Source organism: Cebus imitator, unplaced genomic scaffold, assembly GCF_001604975.1.
Source record: "Cebus imitator isolate Cc_AM_T3 unplaced genomic scaffold, Cebus_imitator-1.0 Scaffold279, whole genome shotgun sequence".
NCBI lineage: Eukaryota > Metazoa > Chordata > Mammalia > Primates > Cebidae > Cebus > Cebus imitator.
Window position 1 is genome coordinate 2,720,779 of NW_016107594.1, and position 27,442 is coordinate 2,748,220.

Sequence of the window (27,442 nt, forward strand, 5' to 3'; positions counted from 1 at the left end):
CATGAGTCTACAGCGGCTGTTTCAGCTGGTGCAGCAGGTCTACACATGAGAAATGACACAAATCCAGGCACCATTTCAACTGGTGACTGGGATGACTGGGAGACAGAGTCGCTCATTCAAATGAAAAAAAAAAAAAAAAAAAAGATCTGAGGCCGGGAGCTGGGTCAATGGGCTCGGCTGATCCCACCCCAAGAAAAAAAAGCAATGTGAAATGCTCTGGATTGAGAGTTTCACAGCAAGCACAGCTGAACCCAGGACGGTCCAGCTCTGTGGGGGAGGGGCGTCCACCACTATTGAGGCAGTCCACCAGTACTGAGGTAGTCTGCCATTGCCAGGCAGTCCACTATTACAGAGAGAGTCCGCCATTACAGAGGTGGGCCACCATTGCCGAGGCAGTTCTAACTATACCCCTATAAACAGGACTGCAGGGAAGTTCACATAGCAGCTCAGCAAAGCCTCTGCAGGCAGATTGTGACTAGGCTGCCTCCTCACTGGGCAGGGCAGCCCTGAAAAAAGGCAGCAGCATGACACAAACTTATAAATAAAGCCCTAACTCCCCGGGACAGAGCACCTAGAAAAAAAAATTTAAAAAGGTGTTTATGAGTTCTGCTGCAGCAGACTTAAACATACCTGCCCAGCAGCTCTGAATGGGACAATGGAGCTCACAGCTCAGCACCTGAGCTCCTATAAGGGACAGAATGTATCCTCAAGCAGCTCCCTGACCCCCGTATATCCAAAGAGTCACCTCATAAAGGAGAGCTCAGACTAACATCTGGCGGGTATACTTCTGGGACAAAAGTAGCAGAAGAAACTGGCAGCAACCCTTCCTGTTCTGCAGCTGCTGCAGGTGATTCCCAGGCAAACAGGGCCTGGAGTGGACCTCAGCAGTCCTACAGCAGAGGGGCCTGACTGTTAGAAGGAAAATTAAGGAAGAGAAAGAAATAACTTCATCATCAATGAACTGGACATCCACTCAGAGACCCCATCTGAACGTCAATAACTACAAAGTTGACAGGTAGATAAACCCACAAAGATGGGGGAAAACCAGTGCAAAAAGGATGAAAACACCCAAAACCAGAGCACCTCTCCTCCTCCAAAGGATCACAACTCTTCACCAGCAAGGGAACAAGGCTGGATGGAGAATGAGTCTGACGAATTGACAGAAAGAGGCTTTATAGGGTGGGTAATAAGAAACTTCTCTGAGATAAAAGAACATATTCTAACCCAATGCAAGGAAACTAAGAACCTTGAAAAAAGTTTGATGATATGCTAACAAGAATAAACAGCTTTGAGATCAATATGAGTGAATTGATGGAGTTGAAAAACATAACACGAGAACTTTGTGAAGCATACACAAGTTTAAACAGCCGAATTGACCAAGCAGAAGAAAGGATATCAGAGGTTGAAGATCAAATCAATAAAATAAAATGAGAAGGCAAGATGAGAGAAAAAAGGTACCAAGAAATGAACAAAGTTTCCAAGAAATACGGGACTATATGAAAAGACCGAATCTACGTTTGACAGGTGTACCTGAATGTGAATGAGAGAATGAATCCAAGTTGGAAAATACTCTTCAGGATATTATCCAGGAAAAATTCCACAACCTAGCAAGGCAGGCCAATATTGAAGTCCAGGAAATACAGAGAACACCACAAAGATATTCCTCCAGAAGAGCAACCCCAAGGCACATAATCGTCAGATTCACCAGGGTTGAAATGAAGGAGAAAATGTTAAGGGCAGACAGAGAGAAAGAACAGGTTACCCGCAAAGGGAAGCCCATCAGACTCACAGTGGATCTCTCAGCAGAAATTCTATAAGCCAGAAGAGAGTGGGGGCCAATATTCAACATCCTTAAAGAAAAGAACTTGCAACCCAGAGTTTCATATCCAGCCAAACTAAGTTTCATTAGCAAAGGAGAAATAAAATCCTTTATGAACAAGCAATTACTCAGATTTCATCACCACCAGGCCTGCTTTACAAGAGCTCCTGAAAGAAGCACTAAACAAGGAAACGAACAGCCAATATCAGTCACTCCAAAAACATACCAAATGGTAAAGAGCATCGACACAATGAAGAAACTGCATCAATTAATGGGCAAAACAGCTAGCTGGCATCAAAATGGCAAGATCAAATTCACACATAACAATATGAACCCTAAATGTAAACGGACTAAGTGTCCCACTCAAAAGACACAGACTGGCAAATTGGATAAAAAGACAAAACCCATCGGTGTGCTGTATCCAGGAAACCCATCTCACGTGCAAGGATACACATAGGCTCAAAATAAAGGGATGGAGGTAGATTTACCAAGCAAATGGAGAGCAAAAAAATCAGGAGTCGCAATTCTGGTCTCTGATAAAATAGACTTTAAACCAACAAAGATCAAAAGAGACAAAGAAGGACATTACATAATGGTATAAGGATCATTGGAACAAGAAGAGCTAATGATCCTAAATATATATGCACCTAATACAAGATCACCCAGATACATAAAGCAAGTTCTTAATGACTTACAAAGAGACTTAGACTCCCACACAAAAATAGAGGGAAACTTTAACACCCCACTGTCAATATTAGACAGATCAATGACACAGAAAATTAACAAGGATAAACAGGACTTAAACTCAGACCTTGACCAAGCAAACCTGACAGACATTTACAGAACTCTCCACCCCAAATCCACAGAATATACATTCTTCTCAGCACCACATTAAACCTACTCTAAAATTGACCACATAATTGGAAGTAAATCACTACTCAACAAATGCAAAAGAACGGAAATCATAACAAACAGTCTCAGACCACAGTGCAATGAAGTTAGGACTCAGAATTCAGAAACTAACTCAGAACTGCACAGCTTCATGGAAACTGAACAACTGGCTCTTGAATGTTGACTGGATAAACAATGAAATGAAGGCAGAAGTAAAGATGTTCTTTGAAACCAACGAGAACAAAGACACAACACACCAGAATCCCTGGGACACATTTAAAGCAATGTCTAGAGGAAAATATATAGCAATAAATGTCCCCATGAGAAGCAAGGAAAGATTTAAAATTGACACCCTATCATCAAAATCGAAAGAGCTAGAGGTGGAAGACCAAAAGAACTCAAAACCTAGCAGAAGACAAGAAATAACTAAGATCAGAGCAGAACTGAAGGAGATAGAGACACAAAAAAAACCTTCAAAAAATCAATAAATCCAGGAGCTTGTTTTTCAAAAATATCAACAAAATAGACCACTAACCAGATTAATAAAAAAGAAAAGAGAATAATCAAATACATGCAATAAAAAATGATAAAGGGCATATCATCACAGATTCCACAGAAATACAAACCACCATCAGAGATTACTACCAACAACTCTATGTGCATAAACTAGGAAACCTGGAAGAAATGGATAATTTCCTGGACACTTCCATCCTCCCATGCCTAAACCAGGAAGAAGTCGAAACCATTAATAGACCAATAACAAGGCCGGAAGTTGAGGCAGCAATTAATAGCTTACCAACAAACAAAACCCAGGTAGAGATGGATTTACCGTCAAATTCTACTAGACATACAAAGAGGAGCTAGTACCATTCCTTATGAAACTATTCCAAACAATCCAAAACGAGGGAATCCTTCCCAAATCATTTTATGCGACTAACATCATCCTGATACCAAAACCCGGCAGAGACTCAACAAGAAAAAAAAACTTCAGGCCAATATCCATGATGAACATAGATGCAAAAATCTTCAATAAAATACTAGCAAACTGATTGCAACAGTTTATCCATCACTATCAAGTAGGCTTCATCTCAGGGATGCAAGGCTGATTCAGCATACACAAGCATATAAACTTAATTCACCACATAAACAGAAACAAAGACAAAAATCTCATGATTATCTCAATAGATGCAGAGAAGGCCTTTGACAAAATTCAACAGCCTTTATGCTAAAAACCCTCAAAAAACTAGGTATTGATGGAACATACCTCAAAATAATCAAAGCTATTTACCACAAACCAACCGCTAATATCATACTCAATGGGCAAAAACTGGAAGCATTCCCCTTGGAATCTCGCACTAGACAAGGATGCCCTCTCTCACCACTGCTATTCAATATAGTATTAGAAGTTCTAGCCAGAGCAATCAGGCAAGAAAAAGAAATAAAGGGTATTGAATTAGGAAAGGAGAAAGTCAACCCAGAATCTGTTGAAACTGTTATGCAACTTCAGCAAAGTCTCAGGATACAAAATCAATGTGCAGAAGTCACAAGGATTCCTATACACCAATAACAGACTAGCAGAGCAAAATCAAGAGTGAACTACCATTCACAATTGCTACAAACAGAATAAAATAACTAGGAATACAACTAACAAAGAATGTAAAGGACCTCTTCAAAGAGAACTACAAACCACTGCTCGATGAAATAAGAGAGGACACAAACAGATGAAGAAACATTCCATGGTCATGGTTAGGAAAATCAGTATTGTGAAAATGGCCGTAAGGCCCAAAGTAATTTACAGATTCAACACTATCCCCATTCAAGCTTCCAATGCCCTTCTTCACAGAATTGGAAAAAACCACCTTAAACTTCATATGGAACCAAAACAGAGCCCGCATAGCCAAATCAATTCTAAGCCAAAAGAACAAAGCTCAAGGCATCATGCTACCAGACTTCAAACTATACTACAAGGATACAGTAATCAAAACAGCATGGTACTGGTACAAAAACAGAGATACGGACCAACAGAACAGAACAGAGGCCTCAGAGGCAACGCCACACATTTACAACCATCTGACCTTTGACAAACCTGACAAAAACAAGCAATGGGGAAGGGATTCCTTGTTTAATAAATGGTGTTGGGAAAACTGGCTAGCCATGTGCAGAAAGCAGAAACTGGACCCCTTCCTGACACCTCACACTAACATTAACTCCAAATGGATTAAAGACTTAAACATAAGACCTAACACCATAAAAATCCTAGAAGAAAATGTAGGCAAAACCATTCAGGACATAGGTGTAGGCAAGGGCTTCATGACCAAAACACCAAAAGGATTGGCAACAAAAGCCAAAATAGACAAATGGGACCTAATCAAACTCCACAGCTTCTGCACAGCAAAAGAAACAATCATTGGAGTGAACTAGCAACCAGCAGAATGGGAAAAAATTTTTGCAATCTACCCATCTGACAAAGGGCTAATATCCAGAATCTACAAAGCACTAAAACAGATTTACAAGAAAAATACAAACAAGCCCATTCAAAAGTGAGCAAAGGATATGAACAGATACTTTAGAAGACATATATGAGGCCAACAAACATGAAAAAATGCTCATCATCACTGGTCATCAGAGAAATGCAAATCAAAACTACATTGAGATACCATCTCACACTAGTTAGAATGGCGATCATTAAAAAATCTGGAGACAATAGATGCTGGAGAGGATGTGGAGAAATAGGAACACTTTTACACAGTTGGTGGGAGTGTAAATTACTTCAACCATTGTGGAAGACAGTGTGGCAATGCCTCAAGGACCTAGAAATAGAAATTCCATTTGACCCAGCAATCCCATGACTGGGTATATATCCAAAGGATTATAAATCGTTCTACTACAAGGACACGTGCACACGAATGTTCACTGCAGCACTGTTTACAATAGCAAAGACTTGGAACCAACCCAAATGTCCATCGATGATAGACTGGACAGGGAAAATGTGGCACATATACACCATGGAATATTATGCAGCCATAAGAAATGATGAGCTCATGTTCTTTGTAGGGACATGGATGAACCTAGAAACCATCATTCTCAGCAAACTGACGTAAGAACAGAAAATCAAATACTGCATGTTCTCACGCATAGGTGGGCGTTGAACAATGAGAACACATGGACACAGGGAGGGGAGCATCACAAACTGGGGTCTGTCTGGGAGAAATAGGGGAGGGACAGCAGGGGGTGAGGAGTTGGGGAGAGATAGCATGGGGAGAAATGCCAGATATAGGTGATGGGGAGGAAGGCAGCAAATCACACTGCCATGTGTATACCTATGCAACTATCTTGCATGTTCTTCACATGTACCCCAAAACCTAAAATGCAATTTAAAAAAAAAGTAAACATAAATTAATAAATAATTTAAAAAAGTTTTTCCATCGCAATCAAGTTGGGCTTCATCCCTGGGATGCAAGGCTAGTTCAACATATGCAAATCTATAAACTTAATCCATTGCATAAACAGAACCAATAACAAAAAGCCATGATTACTCAATAGATGCAGAGAAGATGTCCAACAAAATTCAACAGCCCTTTATGCTAAAAACTCTCAATAAAGTAGGTATTGATAGAATGTATCTCTAAATAATAAGAGCTATTTATGACAAACCCACAGACAAAATGATACTGAATGGGCAAAAACTGGAAGCATTCCCTTTGAAAACAGGCACAAGACAAGGATACTGTCTCACGCTATTCCTATTCAACATAGCATTGAAATTTCTGGCTGAGGCAAACAGGGAAGAAAAAGAAATAAAGGACATTCAATTAGGAAAAGAGGAAGTCAAAAGGTCCCTATTTGCAGATCACATGATTTTATATTTAGAAGACCCCACTGTCTGAGCCCAAAATCTCCTTGAGCTGATAAGCAGCTTCAGCAAAGTCCCAGGATACAAAATCAATGTGCAAAAATCACAAGCATTCCTATACACCAATAAAAGACAGAGCCAAATAATGAGTGAATTCTCATTCACAATTGCTACAAAGAGAATAAAATACCTATGAATACAACTAACAAGGGATGTGAAAGAGCCCTTCAATCAGAATTACAAACTAGAGCCCAAATAAGAGAGGACACTAACAGATGGAAAATCATTCCATGCTTATGTATAGGAAGAATCAGTATCGTGAAAATTGTCATACTGCCCAAAGTAATTTATAGATTCAACGCTATCCCCAGGAAGCTACCATTGACTTTCTTCACAAAATTTGAAGAAAAACCACTTTAAACTTCATATGGAACCCAAAAAGAGCCCACATAGTCAAGATAATCCTAAGCAAAAAAAGAAAACCTGGAGGCATCATGCTACCTGACTTCAAAGTACAGTACAAGGCTACAGTAATCAAAACAGTATGATATGGGTACCAAAACACAGATACAGACAAATGGAACAGAAGAGAGGCCTCAGTAGTAATGCCACACATCTACAACCATCTGATCTTTGACAAACCTGACAAAAACAAACAATAGGAAAAGGATTCTCTATTTAGTAAATGTTGGGAAAACTGGCTAGCCAGATACAGAGAGCTGTATCCCTTCCTTACACCTTATACAAAAATTAACTCCAGATGGATTAAAGATTTAAACCTTAGACCTAACACCCTAAGAACCCTAGGAGAAAACCTAGGCAATACCATTTAGGACATAGGCATGGGCAAGAACTTCATGACTAAAACACCAAAACCAATGGCAACAAAGCCAAAATACACAAATGGGATCTAATTAAACTTAAGAGCTTCTGCACAGCAAAAGAAACTATCATTAGAGTGAACAGGCAACCAACAGAATTGAAAAAAAAAATGCAATCTAAATTTGGCTGAAATGCAGAATCTACAAGTAACTTAAACCAATTTTCAAGAAAAAAACAACCCCATCAAAAAGTGGGCAAAGGCTATGAACAGACACTTCTCAAAAGAAGACCTTTATGCAGCCAACAAACAAATGAAAATAACTTCATCATGACTCGTCATTAGAGAAATGCAAATCAGAACCACATCAAGATACCATCTCATGCCTCTTAGAATGGCAATTATTAAAAAGTCAGGAGACAACAGATGATGGAGGGGATGTGGAGAAATAGGAATGCTTTTACACTGTTGGTGGGAATGTAAATTAGTTCAGCCACTGTGGAAGATAGTGAGGCAATTCCTCAGGGATCTGGAACTAGAACTACTATTTGACCCAGTAATCCCATTACTGGGTATATATTCCAAAGGATTACAACTCATTCTATTATAAAGACACATGTGCATGTATTTTTATTGTGGCACTTTTCACAATAGCAAAGACTTGGAATCAACCCAAATGCCCATCAATGATAGAATAAAGAAAATGTGGCACATATACAAGAAGGAATACTATGCAGCCATAAAAAAGGCTGAGTTCATGTCCTTTGCAGGGAAATAAAGCTGGAAACCATCATTCTCAGCAAACTGATATAAGAATAGAAAACTAAACACTGCATGTTCTCATTCATAAGTGGGAGTTTAACAATGAGAGCAGATGGACATAGGGAGGGGAACATCACACACTGGGGCCTTTCAGGGGTTGGTTGGGTAGGGGAGGGATAGCAGGGGGTGGGGGTGAGTGGAGGAATAGCATTTGGAGAAATACCTAATATAGGTAATGGAATGATGGATGCAGCAAGCCACCATGGTACATGTATACCTACATAACAAACCTACACTTTCTGCACATGTACCCCAGAACATAAAGTGTATGTGTGTGTGTATATGTATGTGTGTGTGTGTGTGTTCGTGTGTGTGTGTGTGTATGAAAAAGCCTGAGTTGTTGCAGAGAAAAGCTTGTGCAAGTAAGGGAGTGCAAGGATTGCCTTATGAAGACAGAAGGTCTCGTGTTTTAGGTAAATGTTTATCGTGGTTTTTCAAGGGCAGTTTTTTGAGATAACTGTGGTGCCTGCTCCTTATGTTACATTTTTTAGTTTAGCTCTTAACCATTAATACTTGTGCTAAAATCAGCTTTGATGTGATGAGGAGACTTTCATTTTACACTTATGGCATCTCCCATGGTCTCATATGATAGTACAGAGTCACACAGGGCAAAGAGAATTCCCACCTTAGCACAGAGTTAGCAAAAAAAAAAAAGAAAGAAAGAAAAAATCCAACCCATACTTCTTTCCCCAAACATTTCAACAACCAACATCACAGGTTTCTTTTAAAGAGGGTGCTGGGTGATAAGCAGAGTGCATTCAGCGAAGCAGCAAGGGGTAATAAACCCTTTGGAATAGAGGAGGAGGTGGGAGATTCCTGCAGGGTACTTGAAGCATTTGTGTGAATCCTCCCAGGACAGTGGCCACTCAGCAGGGGAATCACATGGCAGATAGTCGTTAATGGTGTTTGAGAAGGCTTAGCAGCCTCCCTAGGACATTTAGGATAGTCTAAGTCCTTGCTCCTCTGAGAGCAGGCAGCTAGTTAGAAAAGGAGAGTCTAAAATCTTCCCCTCCTGGAGATCTACTCAATCAGGATGTGAGTGCCATCAGCATGGCCTGGGAGTAACAAGCACATTTATGTTTGAGAAGTCATGGCACATTCTTTCTAGAGGCCTGTTATTTATTGAATGATAAATCTACAGCAAAATAAGCTGGCTGGGTAGAGAGGATACTTAGTGAGGGGCCAGACAGTGGAAAGCTACAGAGAGTAGAGAAAGGTTCTGGTGAGCTCTGAAGACAAAAACATGTAGTTTGTGTTCAGTGTTTCAGGAAGTAGGGAACCACTATAAATTTTTTAAATAAAATGAAATTATGAAAACTTCAATGAAGTCTAATCTGATAGATTTAAAATTGAAAATATGTAGCTACAATAGTCCAGGTATCTTTGGTAATGTGATGAGAAATTCTATCTGAATTCAGCAGACCCAGTCTGAGGCCTCAGCCTTTAATGACTATTAGACTTGGGGAAATGATATAAAATTTTTAGCATCTGTAACTTTATCTGTAAGAAAGCAGAATAAGGTTTGTATCTAATAGGCTTGCAGTGAAATTAAGTAAAAAATCATGATATGAAAATATTATGTAAAATTATGTATAAAATATAGTTACACTTATGTACATTTATGTTTCCTCAGACATATACATACAGGTATATATACATATACATATACATATACATACATACATACACACACACACACAGTTGATGATTCCCTTAAATTAGTGTTTTCTAAGGTGTTTTAATGACCCTGATTTTCAATTTATTTGATTATAATCTTCTTAAATATATACAAACGTAATGCTATGCATACATACTGTATTTTCAAATTCAATGCACATCTAACTTATACAGTTCGAGTTGAGGAAAATAACCATTAGGATGAGGATTTTTTTTATTTTTTATTTTTTCGAGACAGAGTCTCACTCTCTCACCAGGCGCCAGGCTCTCAACTCACTGCAGTCTCCACCTCCCAGCCTCAAGCAGTTCTCTAGCCTCAGCCTCCTGAGTAGCTGGGACTACAAGCGCAAGCCACCACGCCCAGCTGATTTTTGTATTTTTAGTGGAGACGTGGTTTCACCATATCGGCCAGGAAGGACTCGATCTCTTGACCTTGTTATCTGCCCGCGTTGGCCTCCAAAAGTCCTGGAATTACAGGCTTGAGCCACCGTGCCTGGCCAGGTTGATAATGTTTTTATGAAACTTAATTATTACTTGAAAAATCATATGTGATATTCACAGGTATCTACCAAGTGTGTGTGTGTGTGTGTTTTCATGTAAAATGAATCAACCTTTTCAACATTTCTTATCATATAAACATTATATAGCCTATATTTGTTCAACTTTCTGTATAGTTATTTGTCCTTCACTTGAAGCAAGCCCATGATTTCTCTATTATCTGCTTCTGATATTTTTATCTTTATACTGCAAAAATTTAACTGATATTTCTTGGTGTACACATGATTATAAACATAAAAGCAAACAGCAGATACTGATATTATACAGAACCTATATAGATAGTGATCTATAATATTCTTGTATTACAGTTTTGGTTAACATTTATATGTGCACATACATTTCATATATTTATAGTTATATATACATAGGAATTTTAATAAAAATTTCTGTATGTGTATGTGTATATATATTATATATAACTTTAATAAAAATTTCTTACATTCTTACATTGGAAATACTTAAAAATCCTCAGAAATCCTCAGGCTTGCCATGCACTGTGGCTCATGCCTGTAACCTCATAACTTTGGGAGGCTGACACAGGAGGATGGCTTGAGCCCAGGAGTTCAAGACCAGCCTGTTTAACATAGTAAGACTCAGCCTCTCCCAAAAAAAAAATACACACACAAAAAAAATATCCAGGTGTGGTGGACTGGGCTTGTAGTCCTAGCTACTGGGGAGGCTGAGGTGAGAGGATAGGTTGAGCTCAGGAGGTTGAAGCTGCAGTTAGCTCGGATTGTGCCACTGCTCTCCAGCCTGGGTGACAGCCAAAACTTGTCTCAAAAAGAAAAACCAGAGAAGTCTTTTAAGCTTGCAGAAACAAGGATAACCACTGTTTGAAGGATCTCAAATATGTAAAGAAGAAATCTCAGGTGGGGGTCATGGTATTAAAGGTTTAGACAACACTGGAATGTCTCTTCTACTTATCTGTTTTTTGAAACCAAACTGTTATATCTCTCATGAGATATGTAAGTAAAATAAACCATCTTACTACATACCAACTTACTCTGTGCTCTATTCAGTAAATCGGTAACAGAGAGTTGATCCTTGGAATTAATATTTTTATTTGCAAGTAAACACTTTATGTGTGTAGGTATAATACAAAACATTCTGCATATGTTAGATTTTCTGCATACAATAATTTGTCATTGATTGAATGCCTACATCGTGTGAACTAAGGTCTCATGTTTTATAAGGATGATTTCATTGAACCCTCATGATTACTTTCTGATGTGGTCTTAATAACATGAGCATAAGAATGCACATTCATTAAGTAACTTAGCTGAAGTCACACTGCTAGTGAGAAGCAGCAACAAGGACTGACTCAGAAGTTTGAGTTTGAGGCCTGTGCTCTAAACAAAAGATAATTTTACAGGATGAATGTATGATTATTTGCATGAGCTGCTGGGATATGTAATGCTACCTTAGTACAATTAAGGAAAAACAACTGAGAAAATTTACTCTCTTTGGATATACCAAATGTAAAGAAATTCTCCAAACTGTGAAAGTTTCTTACGTTGCCAATGCTAATTAGCATTTTTTAAAGCTAGTGATCTATGAATACTTGTCATATAGCAATCATGCAAAATTTTGGGAATAAATGAGAGATGAATGAACACTAGACTTTAGCAAGAAACTGTCTTTATCCCATAAGCCTGATTTTAGTCCAGAAGGATTATGCTGAGTCTTCATTCAATCAGAAGTGTTTTAATTCCACTTTTGACCAATTGCCAACAGGTATCTTAAATCCACCAAATAGCCTTTTGTTAAGACACTTCAGGGCTAAACGCTGTAGTTCAAAACCACAAAAAGATTCCCAGTTGTTGATCAGGCAACATAAAGTGGGTTGTCTTTAAGACCTGGGAAGCAGAGTTCACGTCTCAAGTTAGCATCCAGATGTAACAGAAGGAACTATAAAGATTTTCTGCTTTGGCCTCCTGAGTATGAATCCTTTTATGATGGGGCTTCCTCTTTGTTTATAGAATGTCATCTTTCCCTTTTAACCCATCAGAAAAATGTCATTTTATTCTGTGCTCACCCCAAATGAGAATTTTAAGGAAGCTGAACACTGGGCACATTCCAGTGAGCAGAAGAGAAATTAAGGCTTGTGATCATGAACAAATGATTATCAGAGTGAAATCTGAGAAAAAATGACAAGGAAGCTAGATATTGGAACATCATGAGATATACAAAGGAAAGAAAGGGATGAGCCTCTGGCACTTGCTGCACTCAGAAAATTAAGATGAATACTTTCCACATGCCAACAGTCTTCCCACGAACCTATTGCTTCCACAGAGCCAAATATTATCACTCATTATTTCAAATGCTTTCCCCAAATGATGCCTAGATGTCTATGGTTTCTGTTTTCCTTCTACTACAAATAGATTATTGTAGTATGCCATACATACACATGCACACATACACACATGCAGAGGTTTTTTGGGACAGGGTCTTGCTCTGTCACCCAGTCTGGAGTGGACTGGCACAATCTCAGCTCTCTGCATCTCTACCTCCTGGGCTTAAGGAATCCATCCACCCCAGCCTCCTGAATAGCTGGGACAACAAGTGTGTGCCACCACGCGCCTGGCTAAGCTTTGTATTTTTGATGAAAAAGCAGGGTTTTACCATGTTGCCCAGGCTGGTATAGAACTCCTGGACTCAAGCAATCCTCCCGCCTTGGCCTTCCAAAGTCCTAGAATTACAGGTGTGAGTCACTGTGCCCAGCCCACATATATTTTTGATGATTGCAATAACTAATCATATATTTAAATGTGAAAATTTTAGACCTTGGAATCTCCCGGAGTTTGAATTTTATTGGCAATACATTTTATTTTACTTCCCTGGTAATTTCCCATTGTATTTAATATTTTGACAAAGAAGAAAGAACTAAAACACCAAACCAAGGACCTCCAGCAATACCAGAAATAACCTGTTCTTTTGCAGAAGTGAAGATAATCTCAGTTGGCAGTCACTTAAGATTTGCTCTCTGGCCAGAGGTTTTACTAATTCATTGTGTCACCTTAGATTAGTCATATGCTATAAAGTAAAAGTATATAATTCTATCATATTACACAGAAATTCTCATTAGAATGGGGGGGCTGAGTTTGAATTATCTAAATTTAAATTCGTGGTGCAGGCAGTATCATTCTTACTGAATGAGTAAAAGGCTCTTTAGTTACTGTAGAACTTTTCTCTAACGAGTACACCTGAAGTGGGTAGTGATGGTTGAAATGTCCCCCTCTACCTGCCTGACTTTTGGTTTCATGATAGTCACATGAAGTCACTTGAGAATTTTTTCTTTCACCATAGTAGATACATCTGAGTCTGCTATAGTAAATTTCAAAAGAAAGTGTTTTCACAGAATTCTCCCCACATCTTGTTCTGTAAAAAAACCTCTTCTGCATGCATGCCTCTTTCTTGCCCGGTCCTTCCCATGAAAAGCGATCACATCTCCACTAGACGGTGCCTTTTGCACCGGCAATCTTCCCTGAGAGCCTCCTGTATCAGTTCCTCATGCCCTGTTTCTTAATGACAGACATTCCTGGGACTTCAAGGAAAATGAGTCAGGGAAGGGGAGAGGAGCAATAAAAGGGGAAGGATTTTGAGAGCTGAGCCGGTGATGGCTTACTCTAATGCAGATTCTCAGGAATTTCAACACCAAAGAGTTAATACTGCCATAAATACTGTGCTGATGGATATTTCATTTCATCCTTCCCCTTTCTTTCCAGTATGAGATGAAGCTGAGTATGTGACGCTGTGCTCCCCTGGCCATAGCCTCTGATAAAATATGTCAGACTGCAGTTAAACTGCATGAGAGGGGTCAGCCTTATCTTACAGAAAAACAATTATGAACATGTTTTATTATGACCCATTTTCCACTGTTTCTCATTAACCTTTAGCATCCTTAGGATTTTGAAAATGTGTATACTTAACCCATGCCCTAGAAATATAATTTATATCGGGCAGAGTGGCTCACACCTATAATCTTAGCACTTTGGGAGGCTAAGATGGGTGGATCACCTGAGATTGGGAGTTAGCAACCAGCCTGGCCAACATAATGAAACCCCATCTCTACTAAAAATACAAAAATAGATGGCATGGTGGTGCATGCCTGTAGTTTCAGCTACTCAGGAGGCTGAGGCGTGAGAATCATTTCAATCTGAGAGGCAGAGGTTGCAGTGAGCTGATATCGAGTCATTGCACTCCAGCCTGAGCTACAGAGTGAGACAATGTCTCCAGAAAAAAAAAGAAATACAATACACATTTTTTATATGTATTTAAAATGAAAAATACAATAACAATAGCAATTAATAATTTTAATAAATAGAAAATAATGTCTGTAAGAATAAGCCTTCATTTGTTTCATTTCTTTTCAGCTGTGTCCTGTGGAATCCCAGAATCCCCAGGAAATGGTTCATTTACTGGTAATGAGTTCACTTTGGACAGTAAAGTGGTCTATGAATGTCACGAGGGCTTCAAGCTTGAATCCAGCCAGCAAGCGACAGCTGTGTGTCAGGAAGATGGGCTGTGGAGTAACAAGGGGAAGCCGCCCACTTGTAAGCGTAAGTGTTCCACGGGCATCTGCCCATCTTTGTGGGTTTAGGTGGGAACTGAATCCTTTGGGGAGAAGTCCAGGTTCCCACATTCAGAGGTTCTTTCCCACACCATGTGAGTATTACTAAAACCAATCTATTTCGTATAAAATATAACAGACATTTAAAATGAGCTATGCACTCTTGAAAGTTAGCTGAATCCTAAATGTCAACAGTATAGACACAATGTGATTTGCACAGCACATCCTATTCTATGCTGCCATTTTGAATTTGGAGGGATGAAATGTAGAGGAAATTCAGACATTAAGCCCTGCAATAATACTCTACAGAAGATGTTAAAACATAATTCAACACAAACTTACCTATTTATCTTCCATCTAATTTTAAATTATTTGAAGTGAAAAGCAGTGCCTAATTTATTTGTGTATCACCTACTCTGCATACCACATTGATGCTTACTAAATAAAGCATTTATTTAATTTGTTAAGTAGGGTAAGTTTTCGAGAAAGCTATTTACAGTATATAGTAATAATCTTAAAAGAGTAAAAAATTGGGGTACATTCTGAAACTCTAGTCTTACAAAATAAGTCTATAGTGCAAAGCCAACCAGAAGAAAAATTCCATTCACTCACACACACAGTTTCTACAGCCAGATCTTCATTGCAGATGGATTAAAACTAGTCTTAAATTGGAAATAATGTAATTTCCCACTTTTTCTAAGTGAAAAATTATATTTCTATATAGACAATGATTTTTATGGTTCTGTAATCTGTTTCATATATCATGCATATCTTTTCATGTCAGTACAAATAGAATGAAAAGTCTTGCTATAGAAATTGTGTGTGAGTGAGAGTGGAATTTTTCATTGCAGGTATATTAAACTAGTCAAATTAGTTCACTTGGAATAATGATCTCCAGCTTTATCCACATGGTAAAGGACACAATCACACTATTTTTATGGTTTCATATTATTCCCTGATATGTAGGCATATTTTCTGTATCCAGTCCACCATTGATGGGCATTTGAACATACATATGAACATACATACGCATGTGTCTTTATGGTAGAACAATTTATGTTCTTTGGATATATACCCAATAATGGGATTACTTCGTTCAATGACAGGATATATTTTTAGTGCTTTGAGAAATAACCAAACTGCTTTCCACAATGGCAGAACTAATTTACACCTCCACCAGCAGCATACAAAAGTGTTCCCTTTTCTCCACTCCCTCACCAGCATCTGTTATTTTTTTACTTATTTACAATGATATTTTTGATCCAGAGATACTAGCAGAAGGATTCACATAGTCTTCAACAAAAAATCACATCATTGGGTTCTTTTCGTGTACAGTATTTTGTTCATGTTAAAAATTTTAAACTTACTTGTATCTATATACTTATATATAAATAGATAAACAATTATGGAAGGTAGTTTAGTTCTCCCCTGTAGCTTTTATTTTTCTTGCTATTATCTTCATCATTTTTATTGCACTTCCTGAAAGTCAGGCAATACTGAACCAACATTAGTATTTCCTGTTTTTTTTTTTTCTATTTAATAAAGTACTACTACAATAAAATAACAGTATGGGAAACTAGGATAGCAAGATACATTGGTATGTTTTTTGAGTTCAGTCCTAAACAAAATTATTCTCTCAAAACTGGAACTTAACAGATGACAATAACATATATGATTGGGGTTGATTTCAATAGGAACAATGTCCCAGACATTTACATGCAATGTTTCTTTTGCACACAGCCTGGAGGTCATTCATAATGATGCCCACCATCTTTACAGTTTATATTTCCTACCAAATATTTCAAGTAGCTTATCTACAAATCTCATAAAATCCCTGAAAACCTGGGCCACAAATGAGGTAAAAACTACTAATCTGTAGAGTTGAAGTCTGAAGTCTACTCTCTCTTGTTCTAAATGCTGTACCTGTTTCATAATGCTAGTGATTCTCTACTGGTTATGCATTAAAATCATCTCGAGAGATTTAAAGTAAATATTAATGTCTAGGTTTGACCCTCAGGGATTCTGAGTCAACTGGTCTTGGGTGGAGACCAACCATCAGTTGTTTTTTGTTTGTTTTTAAGTTATCTGGATGTTATGCATAAAATGTCAAGTATGTGGCATGTTTTAAAGGGACAAAGCTACCAAAGAAACAAAGAGGCAGCAATCTTTGCTATTCTGCTGGTGATTTCCAGGCAAGCAGGATCTGGAGTGGACCTCCAGCAAACTCCAGCAGACCTGCAGCAGAGGGCCTTGACTGTTAGAAAGAAAATCAACAAACAAAGAAATACTTTCAACATCAACAGAAAGGACATCCACTCAGAGACCCCATCCAAAGGTCACCAACTTCAAAGACCAAAGTTAGATAAATCCACAAAGATGGGAAAAAATGTGCAAAAAGGTTGAAAACTCCAAAAACCAGAACATCTCTTCTCCTCCAAGGGAACACAATGTTTCACCAGCAAGGCAACAAAGCAGGACAAATAATGAGTTTGATGAATTGACAAAAGCAGGTCTCAGCACGTCGTTAATAACAAACTTCTCTGAGCAAAAGGAGCATGTTCTATCCGAATGCAAAAAAGCTAAGAAACTTGAAAAAGCGTTAGATGAAATGGCACCTAGAAGAACCACTGTAGAGAAGAACATAAATGACCTGATGAAGCTACAAAACAAAGCATGAGAACTTCGTGAAGCATACACAAGTTTCAATACCCAAATCAATCAAGTGGAAAAAAGGATATCAGAGCTTGAAGATCAACTCAAGGAAACAACGCAAGATTACAAGATTAGAGGAAAAAAAGGAGAAATGAATAAAACCTCCAAGAAATATGGGATTAGGTGAAAAGACCCAATCTATGTTTGATTTTTGTACCTGAAAGTGATGAACTAAGTTGGAAAACACTCTTCATAATATTATCCAAGAGAACTTACCTGACCTAACAAGGCAGGCCAACATTTAAACTCAGAAAATACAGAGACCACCACAAAGATAGTCCTTGAGAAGAGCAACCCTAAGACACATGGTCATCAGATTCATCAGGGTTGAAATGAAGGAAAAAATGCTAAGGGAAGACAAGGAGAAAGGTTGGGTTACCCACAAAGGGAAGCCCATCAGACTCACAGAGGATCTCTCAGCAGAAACACTACAAGCCAGAAGAGAGTGGGGGCCAATATTCAACATTGTTAAAGAAAAGAATTTTCAACCCAGAATTTCATATCCAGCCAAACTAAGCTTCATCAGCCAAAGAGAGAAAAAGTCCTTTATGGACAAGCAACTGCTGAGAGATTTTGTCACCACCAGGTCTGCCTTTAACAGCTTCGGAAGGAAGCACTATGCATGGAAACGAACAACCAGTACCAGCCACTGCAAAAACATACCAAATTGTAAAGACCATCAACATTTTGAAGAAACTGCATTAACTAACAGGCAAAACACCCAACTAGCATCATAATGGCAAGATCAAATTCACACATAGCAATATTAACCTTAAATGTAAATGGGCTAAATGCCCCAATTAAAAGACACAGACTGGCAAATTGGATCAAGAGTGAAGACCCATTAGTGTGCTGTAATTCAGGAGACCAATCTCACATGCTCAAAATAAAGGGATGGAGGAGGATTTACCAGGCAAATGGAAAGCAAAAAAAAAAAAAGCAGGGGTTGCAATCCTAGTCTCTGATAGGATTGCAAACACTGTTTCTTTTTTTTTTTTTTTTTTTTTGTTTAAACCAACAAAATAAAAAGGCAAAGAAGGGCATTAGATAAGGATAAAGGCATTACTGCAACAAGAAAAGCTAACTATCCTAAATATATGTGCACCCAATGCAGGAGCACACAGATTCCTAAAGCAAATTCTTAAAGATCTACAAAGAGACTTAGACTCCCACAAAATGATACTGGGAGACTTTAACACCTCACTGTCAATATTTCACAGATCAATCAACAAGACAGAAAATTAACAAGGATATCTAGGACTTGAACTCAGATCTGGACCAAGCAGACCTAATAGACATCTACAAAACGCTCCACTCCGAATCCAGAGAATATACATTATTCTAAGCACCACATCACACTTATTCTAAAACTGACTATATAATTGGAGGTAAAACACTCTTCAACAAATACAAAAGAACAGAAATCAGAACAGTCTCTCAGACCTCAGTGCCATCAAATTAGAACTCAGTATTAAGAAACTCACTCGAAACCACAGAACTACATGGGAAGTTGAACAACCTGCTCCTGAATGACTACTGGATAAAAAATGAAGGCAGAAATAAAGATGTATTTTTAAAACCAATGAGAATTAAGACACACGGTACCAAGATCTCTGGGACACATTTAAAGCAGTGTGTAGAGGTAAAATTTATAGCACTAAATGCCCACAAAAGAAATGAGGAAAGATCTAAAATTGGCACCCTAACATTACAATTAAAAACACTAGAGGAGCAAGAACAAACAAATTCAAAAGCTAGCAGAAGACAAGAAATAGCTAATATCAGAGCAGAACTGAAGAAGATAGAGACACACAAAAAAACCTTCAAAAAAATCAATGAATCCAGGAACAGTTTTTTTTTTTTTTTTTTTTTTGTAAAGATTAACACAATAGATAGACCACTGGTCAGAGTAATAACTGAGAAAAGAGAGAAGAATCAAATACATGCAATAAAAAATGATAAAGGGGATATCACCACCAATCCTACAGAAATACAAATCACTGGTCAGATAATACTATAAACACCTCTATGCAAATAAACTAGAAAATCTAGAAAAAAAATGGATAGACTTTAGGACACTTACATCCTCCCAAGACTAAACCAGGAAGAAGTTGAATCCCTGAGTAGACCAATAACAAGGTCTAAAATTGGGGCAGCAATTAATAGCTTGCCAACCAAAAAAAGTCCAGGACCAGTTTTGCAGCCAAATTCTACCAGAGGTACAAAGAGGAGGGGCTGCCAATTCTTTTGAAACTATTTCAAACAATAGAAAAAGAGGGATTCCTCTTTAACTCATTTTATGAGACCAACATCATCCTGATACCAAAACTTGGCAGAAACACAACTATAAAAGAAAATTACAGGCCAATATCCATGATGAACATCAGTACACAAATTCTCAATAAAATGCTGGCAAACCTAATTCAACAGCACATCAAAAACCTGATCCATCACGATCAAGTGCACTTCATCCCTCGGATGCAAGGCTGGTTCAACATATGCAAATCAATAAATGTAATCCATCACATAAACAGAACCAAAGACAAAAACCAGATGATTTTCTCAATAGTTACAGAGAATGCCCTCAACAAAATTCAACAGCCTTTATGCTAAAAACTCTCAATAAACTAAGTATTGATGAAATATATCTCAAAATAATAAAAGCTATTTATGACAAACCCACAGCCAATATCACACTGAATGGGCAAAAACTTGAGGCACATCCTTTGAAAACCAGTGCCAGACAAGGATGTCCTCTCACCACTCCTATTCAGCATAGCATTGGAAGTTCAGGCCAGGGCAATCAAGCAAGAGAAACAAATAAAGTGTATTAAATTAGAAACAAATTGTCTCTATTTGTAGACAACATGATTCAATATTTAGAAGACCCCATCATCTCAGCACAAAATCTCATTAAGCTGATAAGCAACCTCAGCAAAGTCTCAGGATACAAAACAATGTGCAAAAATCACAAGCATTCCTGTACACCAGTTACATACAAACGGAGAGCCAAATCATGAGTAAACTGCCATCCGCAATTGCTACAAAGAACATAAAATAGCTAGGAAAACAACTAACAAGGGATGTGAAGGACCTCTTCAAGGGGAACGACAAACCACTGCTCAAGGAAATAAGAGCTGACACAAACAGACCAAAAAATATTCCATGCTCATCAATAGGAAGAATCAATATTGTGAAAATGACCATACTGCTGAAAGTAATTTATAGAATCAGTGCTATCCCCATCAAGCTACCATTGACTTTCTTCATGGAATTTGAAAAACCCACCTTAAATTTCATATGGAACTGTAAAAGAGCCCACGTAGCCAAGACAATCCTAAGCAAAAAACAACAAAGCTGGAGACATCATGCTACTAGACTTCAAACTATACTACAAGGCCACAGTAATCAAAACAGCATGGTACTGGTACCAAAACAAAAATATACACCAATGGAAAAGAACTGAGGCCTCAGAAAGAATGCCAAAACACCTACAACCATCTGATATTTAACTAACCTGACAAAAACAAGCAATGGGGAAAGGATTCCCTATTAAATAAATGATGTTGGAAAAACTGACTAGCCATATGCACAAAGCTGAAAATGGACCCCTTCCTTACACCTTATACTAAAAGTAACTCCAGATGGATTAGAGATTTAAACATAAGATCTAACACCATAAAACCCCTAGAAGAAAACATACACAATACCATTTAGGATATAGACATGGGCAAGGACTTTATAACAAACACCAAAAGCAGTGGCAACAAAAGCCAAAATACACAAATGGGATCTAATTAAACTAAAGAACTTCTGTATGGCAAAATAAACTATCACTAGAGTGCAACCAACAGAATGGGAGAAAATTTTTACAATCTGTGCATCTGACAAAGGGATAATATCCAGAATCTACAAAGAACTTAAATTTAGAAGACAAAAGCAACTGCATCAAAAAGTGGGCAAAGGATGTGAATGGACACTTCTCAAAAGACGACATTTATGCAGCCTGCAAACACATAAAAAACCTCATCATGACTGGTGATTAGAGAAATGCAAATGAAAACCACATTGAGATACCATGTCATGCCAGTTAGAATGGCAAATCATTAAAAAATCAAGAGACAGCAGATGCTGGAGAGAATGTAAAGAAATAAAAATGCTTTTACACTATTGGTGGAAGGTAAATTAGTTCAACCATTGTGGAACACAGTGTGGCGATTCCTCAAGGGTCTAGAACCAGAAATACCTTTTAACCCAGCAATCCCATTACTGGGTATATACCCAAAGAAGTATAAATCAATCTGTTATGAAGACACATGCACACATATGTTTAATGTGGCACTGTTTACCATAGCAAAGACATGCCCATCAATGATAGAGTGGATAAAGAAAATATGGCACATATACACCATGGAATACAATGCAGCCATTAAATAGGATGAGTTCACGTCCTTTTCAGGGACACAGGTGAAGCTGGAAACCATTATTCTCAGCAAACTGACCCAAGAACAGAAAACCAAACACTGTATGTTCTCACTCATAAGTGGGTGTTGAAGGATGAGAACACATGGACACAGAGAGGGGAACGTCACACACTGGGGAGTGTCTGGGGTTGGTGTATTGGGGGAGGAATAGCAGTGGAGTGGAGCATTAGGGGAGAAACTGCATTAGGAAAAATACCTATGCAGATGACGTGGTGATGGATGCAGCAAACCACCATGGTATGTGTATACCTAGGTAACAAACCTGCACATTCTGCACATGTACCTCATGAATTAAAGTATAATCATAAACATTAAATTAAAAGTTAAAACCCATTTTAAATTTGTATACTGTCTGAGAAAGACCTGCTAAATGTCAAGGTCACTTTATAAAATGTAATTTTTATTTTCACAGCTTTTATTTCTATGACACTGTTTTCCACAGTTTTAGGTTCACAGCAAAATGGAATGGAAGACACAGAGATGTCTCATATAATATGCTGCCCCCCAACATGTGCACAGCAGCCCTCACTATGAACACCTCACACCACGATGGGGTGCATGTGACAGTGGATGCACCTACATTGACATGCCATTATCACCCAGAGCCCAGCATTCACAGGAGAGCTCACTTTCAGTGTTGAATCATCTCTGGTCTTGGACAAATGTGTTAGGACATAGATCCACCATGATAGTTTCACACTGAGTAATTTCCCTGCCCTAAAAAGCTCCTGTGCACCACCCATTCATGCCTTCCTCCATCCAACCCCTAACAAACACTGATCTTTTGTTCTCCATAGTTTTACCTTTACTAGAATGTCATATAGTGGGAATCATATGTCATATAGCCTTTCATATTAGCTTCTTTCCCTTAGTAATATACATTTAAGTTTCCTCTGTGATTATGCATGGCTCTAGATCTCATTCCTTTTTAGTACTGAACATTGTCCATTGTCTGTATGTACCATGGTTTATTTACCCATTTACTTATTGAGGACATCTGGGTTTCTTCCAAGTTTTGCAATTATGAATAGAGCTTCTATAAACATATGTGTGCAGATTTTCATACAGACATAAGTTTTTAACATATTTCAGTAAATACCAAAGTTTGAGATTGATAGAGTGAATGGTAAGACTATTTTTAATTTTGTAAGAAACCAACAGATTGTCTTCAAAGAAGACTGCACTATTTTGCATTCCCACTGGCAGTGAGCGAGAGTTCCTGTTGCTTCACATCGTCACCAGCATCTGGTGTTGTCAGTGTCTGGATTCTGGCCATTCTTGTAGATGTGCACTAGCATCTCATTGCTTTAATTTGAAATTCTAATGATACATGATGTGGAGCATCTTTTCATATGCTCAGTTGCCATCTGTTTATCTTCTTTGTGAGGTATCTGTTCAGGTCTTTTGCCCATTTTTAGTCAGGTTTTTTTCTTTTTAAAGAGTTTTTGTATAGTTTAAATACCAGTTCTTTATTTCATATGTCTTTTGCAAATCCTTTTTTTCCTAGTCTGTGACTGGTCTTTTAATTTTCTTGATAATGTCTTTTGCAGAGCTGAGGACTTTCACTTTAATGAAGCTCAATGTATCAGTTCTTTTTAAAACACATCTTGCTTCTGTTTTTGTATCTGAAATGTCATCACCAAACCACAATTTTCTTCTATGTTATCTTCTATGAGTTTATATTTTTGCACTTTACATGTGGTTGTGTGATATATAATGGATTAATTTTTCTGAAGGGCTTAAGGTCTGTGTCTGAATTATTTTTTTAGAATGTAGATCTCCAGTTTTTCCAGCACCATTTGTAGGATTATCTTTACTCCATTGTGCTGTGTTTGCTCTTCTGCTCCAGATTCATTAACTATATTTCCATAGTTTTATTTCTGGGCTCTTTATTCTGTTCTATTTACCCATTTGTCTACTTTTTTTTTGCCAACAACACACTGTCTTCTTACATCTATTTTATTTGGCTAGAAAAGAGTATAATAAATCTGACACCCTTTTTCAAAATTTATTTAATGATTTGTAACATTAATTAAAAGCATCTCCCATTTTTCTACAAAATTGGTTTTGTTGACTGTGAATATTTATAGTGAACCATTTGATTTTCTTTCAGTGTCCTGACTGACATGGGTTCTTCCATTATCTTTAAAGCTAAATAGAAATTGTTTTGCCTGAAAATAATTCAGCTCTTTGGGTATCACAGATACACCATCTCAGTGGAATTTTATTTTAACCAATGATATGTTACCCTTAGATTGCTTAAAGGATTACTCATACATGTGCCTGTTACTTCACAGCTTGACAAAATGAACAAGAATCTTCAGTGTATCACTGTCAAGTTGAGGTATTTGTGAATATATGCAGAACAGAATGCCTTCATAACATAAATAGAAAACTAGTCTTTATGTCCGTATGAGCCACATTTGTGTGTTAAGGCCACACATAGCTGGGTTAAGGAATTAAACACACGTAGGGGTTTTCCTCTGCATCGCAAGCCGGTCTCTAGAATGACCTTGCAAGTGGTTTATATATGGCAAGAAAGGGATTGGCATTACATAACTCTGAAATAAACAGCCAACTATGTGAAAATTATGAGGAAAAGAAACACAATATAGGTTTTAAATCCTTAGTTGGAGATAAAGGAAAAGAGAAGCATAGAGTTTCAAAAAGATGGGAGCAAACAAAGTGCCTTGGATTCTATCAGGAGAGCATATGAGATGGTGACTCCCAGGGACACAGCGAGGCAGAGACATTGTTGGTACAGGGAGGAGCTGTGCACTCACCGATCCCTCACTGAGTGTCCTGGAGCGTGTGCTCTGTATAGGACATCAGGCTTGTAACCACGGGCACGAGATTGGTGACTGACAGCTCCTGCCATCAGAGCCTGAAGATGCGCACAGGACATGAAATGAAGGATGCAAACCACAGCAGAAAGGAATCGCTGATGTAGATGAGGGAACACGGGAATCATCTAGGACCAGTCCCTACACAAGAGATGGCTAGGACCCGAGCTTGGCCTGGCAAAATATGAGAAAATCAGAGCGACTTTTTTTTTGAGTTGTAGTCTTACATTGTCACCCAGGCTAGAGTGCAGTGGCGCAATTTCGGCTTACAGGTTCAAGCAATTCTCCTGCCTCAGCCTTCTGAGTAGCTGGGATTATAGGCACCTACCACCATACCCAGCTAATTTTTTTGTATTTTTAGTAGAGACAAGGTTTCACCATGTTGGCCAGGCTGGTCTCAAACTCCTGACCTCGTGTTTCACCCTCCTCAGCCTTTCAGAATGCGTGAGACACTATGCTTGGCCAGAGCGAGACATATGTCTAAGCTACATGATTCAATTCGAATAGCAGTCCTAGAAAGAAGTGATTATATTCCTTATCTTACTGGTTTACTAAAAAGAAAATATCTGAGATACCAAAGAATTCGCAATATGTAAGCACACAGATGTGGTTGGGCATCACAAGAACCTCTAGGCAAGTGTAGCAAGTCTTCAACTGCTGCAGGAAAGGCTGTATGGAAATGATTTGACTACACACAGGTGCTTTGGGCATCAGGAAAATGCAGCAATTGTGTAATGCTGTCAAGGCCTGCCGGGGGTACACTGTACTTTGGTGGAAGGGGAATTCAAGGCTCTGTCTATTTCAGAAGCTTGTACATAGAGATAGTTCAGTATTCACCTGGTTTCAAGATCCATGGGGGCAAGGGTAAGGAGACATGATTTGAGGGCCCTCATTAGCTCTGAGATACCCAGGCAGAGGAATAAAAAGCAGCAGCAGAGGTGAAGAAGGTGAGTAGAATCTTGGTTTGGAGTTTAGGGATTTCCCAGCTACCCCACAGAAGGGTGAAGGAATGGGAGGAAGCATCTAGGCATCTCCTTTGACCCTCAGCTCCTTTCTTGCTCTCACATGCATTCCCTCACCAAGCCCTGCCTCTGAAACACACCCATCCACATAGCTTCAGTTCTGCCCCAGCCAGGTCACCACCTGAACTCCTAAAACCACCACTAGCTCACCTCCCCTTCCCTCTTATCTACAAACAACAGCCAGATTGACCTGTGAGGACAGAAATCAAAACAGAACACTCCTCTGCAGAAAACCTCCCTAGAGTTCTCACGGCAGTTAGTTAGAAGACAATGTATCAACTCTCTATTTTGAGCTCCCTTTTCCAAAAGTAAAAGAAAATGTCAGATGTGGAGCCCCACCCATGTCATGTGAGTCTCTGTATCCATGTTTAGGGCTACACACCATATGGGCAATTACCAGTTTAAAATTAATCCTGTAGCCCCTACTGTTTTTCACTCTTACTTCCAATAGCTTTACATGAGTTAACTTAACATTATGAGGTATGTAATTTCATTATCAGCATATCTTACAGACCAGAACCAAAAGAAGGCATGAGTTAAGTAATTTGGTCAAGGTCATAGATACAGTAAGTAGCAAAGTCAAAATTTGGGTCCAGAAAACCTGAGAAAAGAGCCCTTCTTCCTAATTTCTAGGAATTTATTAGCTCTCATAATTTTTAAGTCTGATGCACTGTAAAACTGATAATACAAGCAAGAAACAGGTACCACTTTAACGCTGTATGTGGTTTATTCTGACAAGTACTAAGTAGGTGATGGGGTCACCATTCATTTGAGGATAGGTAATAGACCAATGGCTTTAAGGACAATGCCTAATTTTCTCTAAAATCTGGAAAAATCAGGAATGAGAGATCTCTTGCAGTTCACAGGTAAATTTGTATAAATTAATAGAACTGTTTTATGCTTATGTAAAACATGATAGCACATAGGTTAGCTTCATTTATACCTGTATATTTTGTTTTAAAATACATAACTAGATGTACAATTGCTTTAACATTGTAACGATAAAAATTAACAAAATTGCTTCTCATGGTAAAGAAGTTATTGTAGGTTCCATTAAATGGCTGTTAAACAGCAAAAAGTCAATTTGCATCATAAATACTATTTTGATACCAACTATGATATGTTAAGTAACGCGAGGATATAAATGTAACATTTATAATAATGGAAAATCCATATTAACATTTTCTAATTATCATCTGAAACTTTCAAGTAAGCATTTTTCCCCATTGTTCATTAAATTTTATGAAAATGAAATATGGCTATTTTGTTAAAATTCTTTGATATTCAAGGGCTGAAAAACCAATTTAATTTTTATTTAGGGGAGTGTTTCTCTTCACTTAATTTAAATGGAAGAAATTGGGCAGAGTAAGC

General features: G+C 38.1%; 1 protein-coding gene across 2 annotated transcripts in view; it reads left to right on the forward strand.

Annotated features, from left to right (window-relative positions):
• CSMD1 (CUB and Sushi multiple domains 1) overlaps positions 1-27,442 on the forward strand; it is a 2,110,588-nt gene that overhangs the window by 1,953,579 nt on the left and 129,567 nt on the right. For both annotated transcript variants that reach the window (XM_017501161.1, XM_017501162.1), the window contains exon 50: positions 14,814-14,999. In XM_017501161.1, coding sequence (XP_017356650.1) covers positions 14,814-14,999 — 186 coding nt within the window. The remainder of the gene's footprint in view (positions 1-14,813; positions 15,000-27,442) is intronic.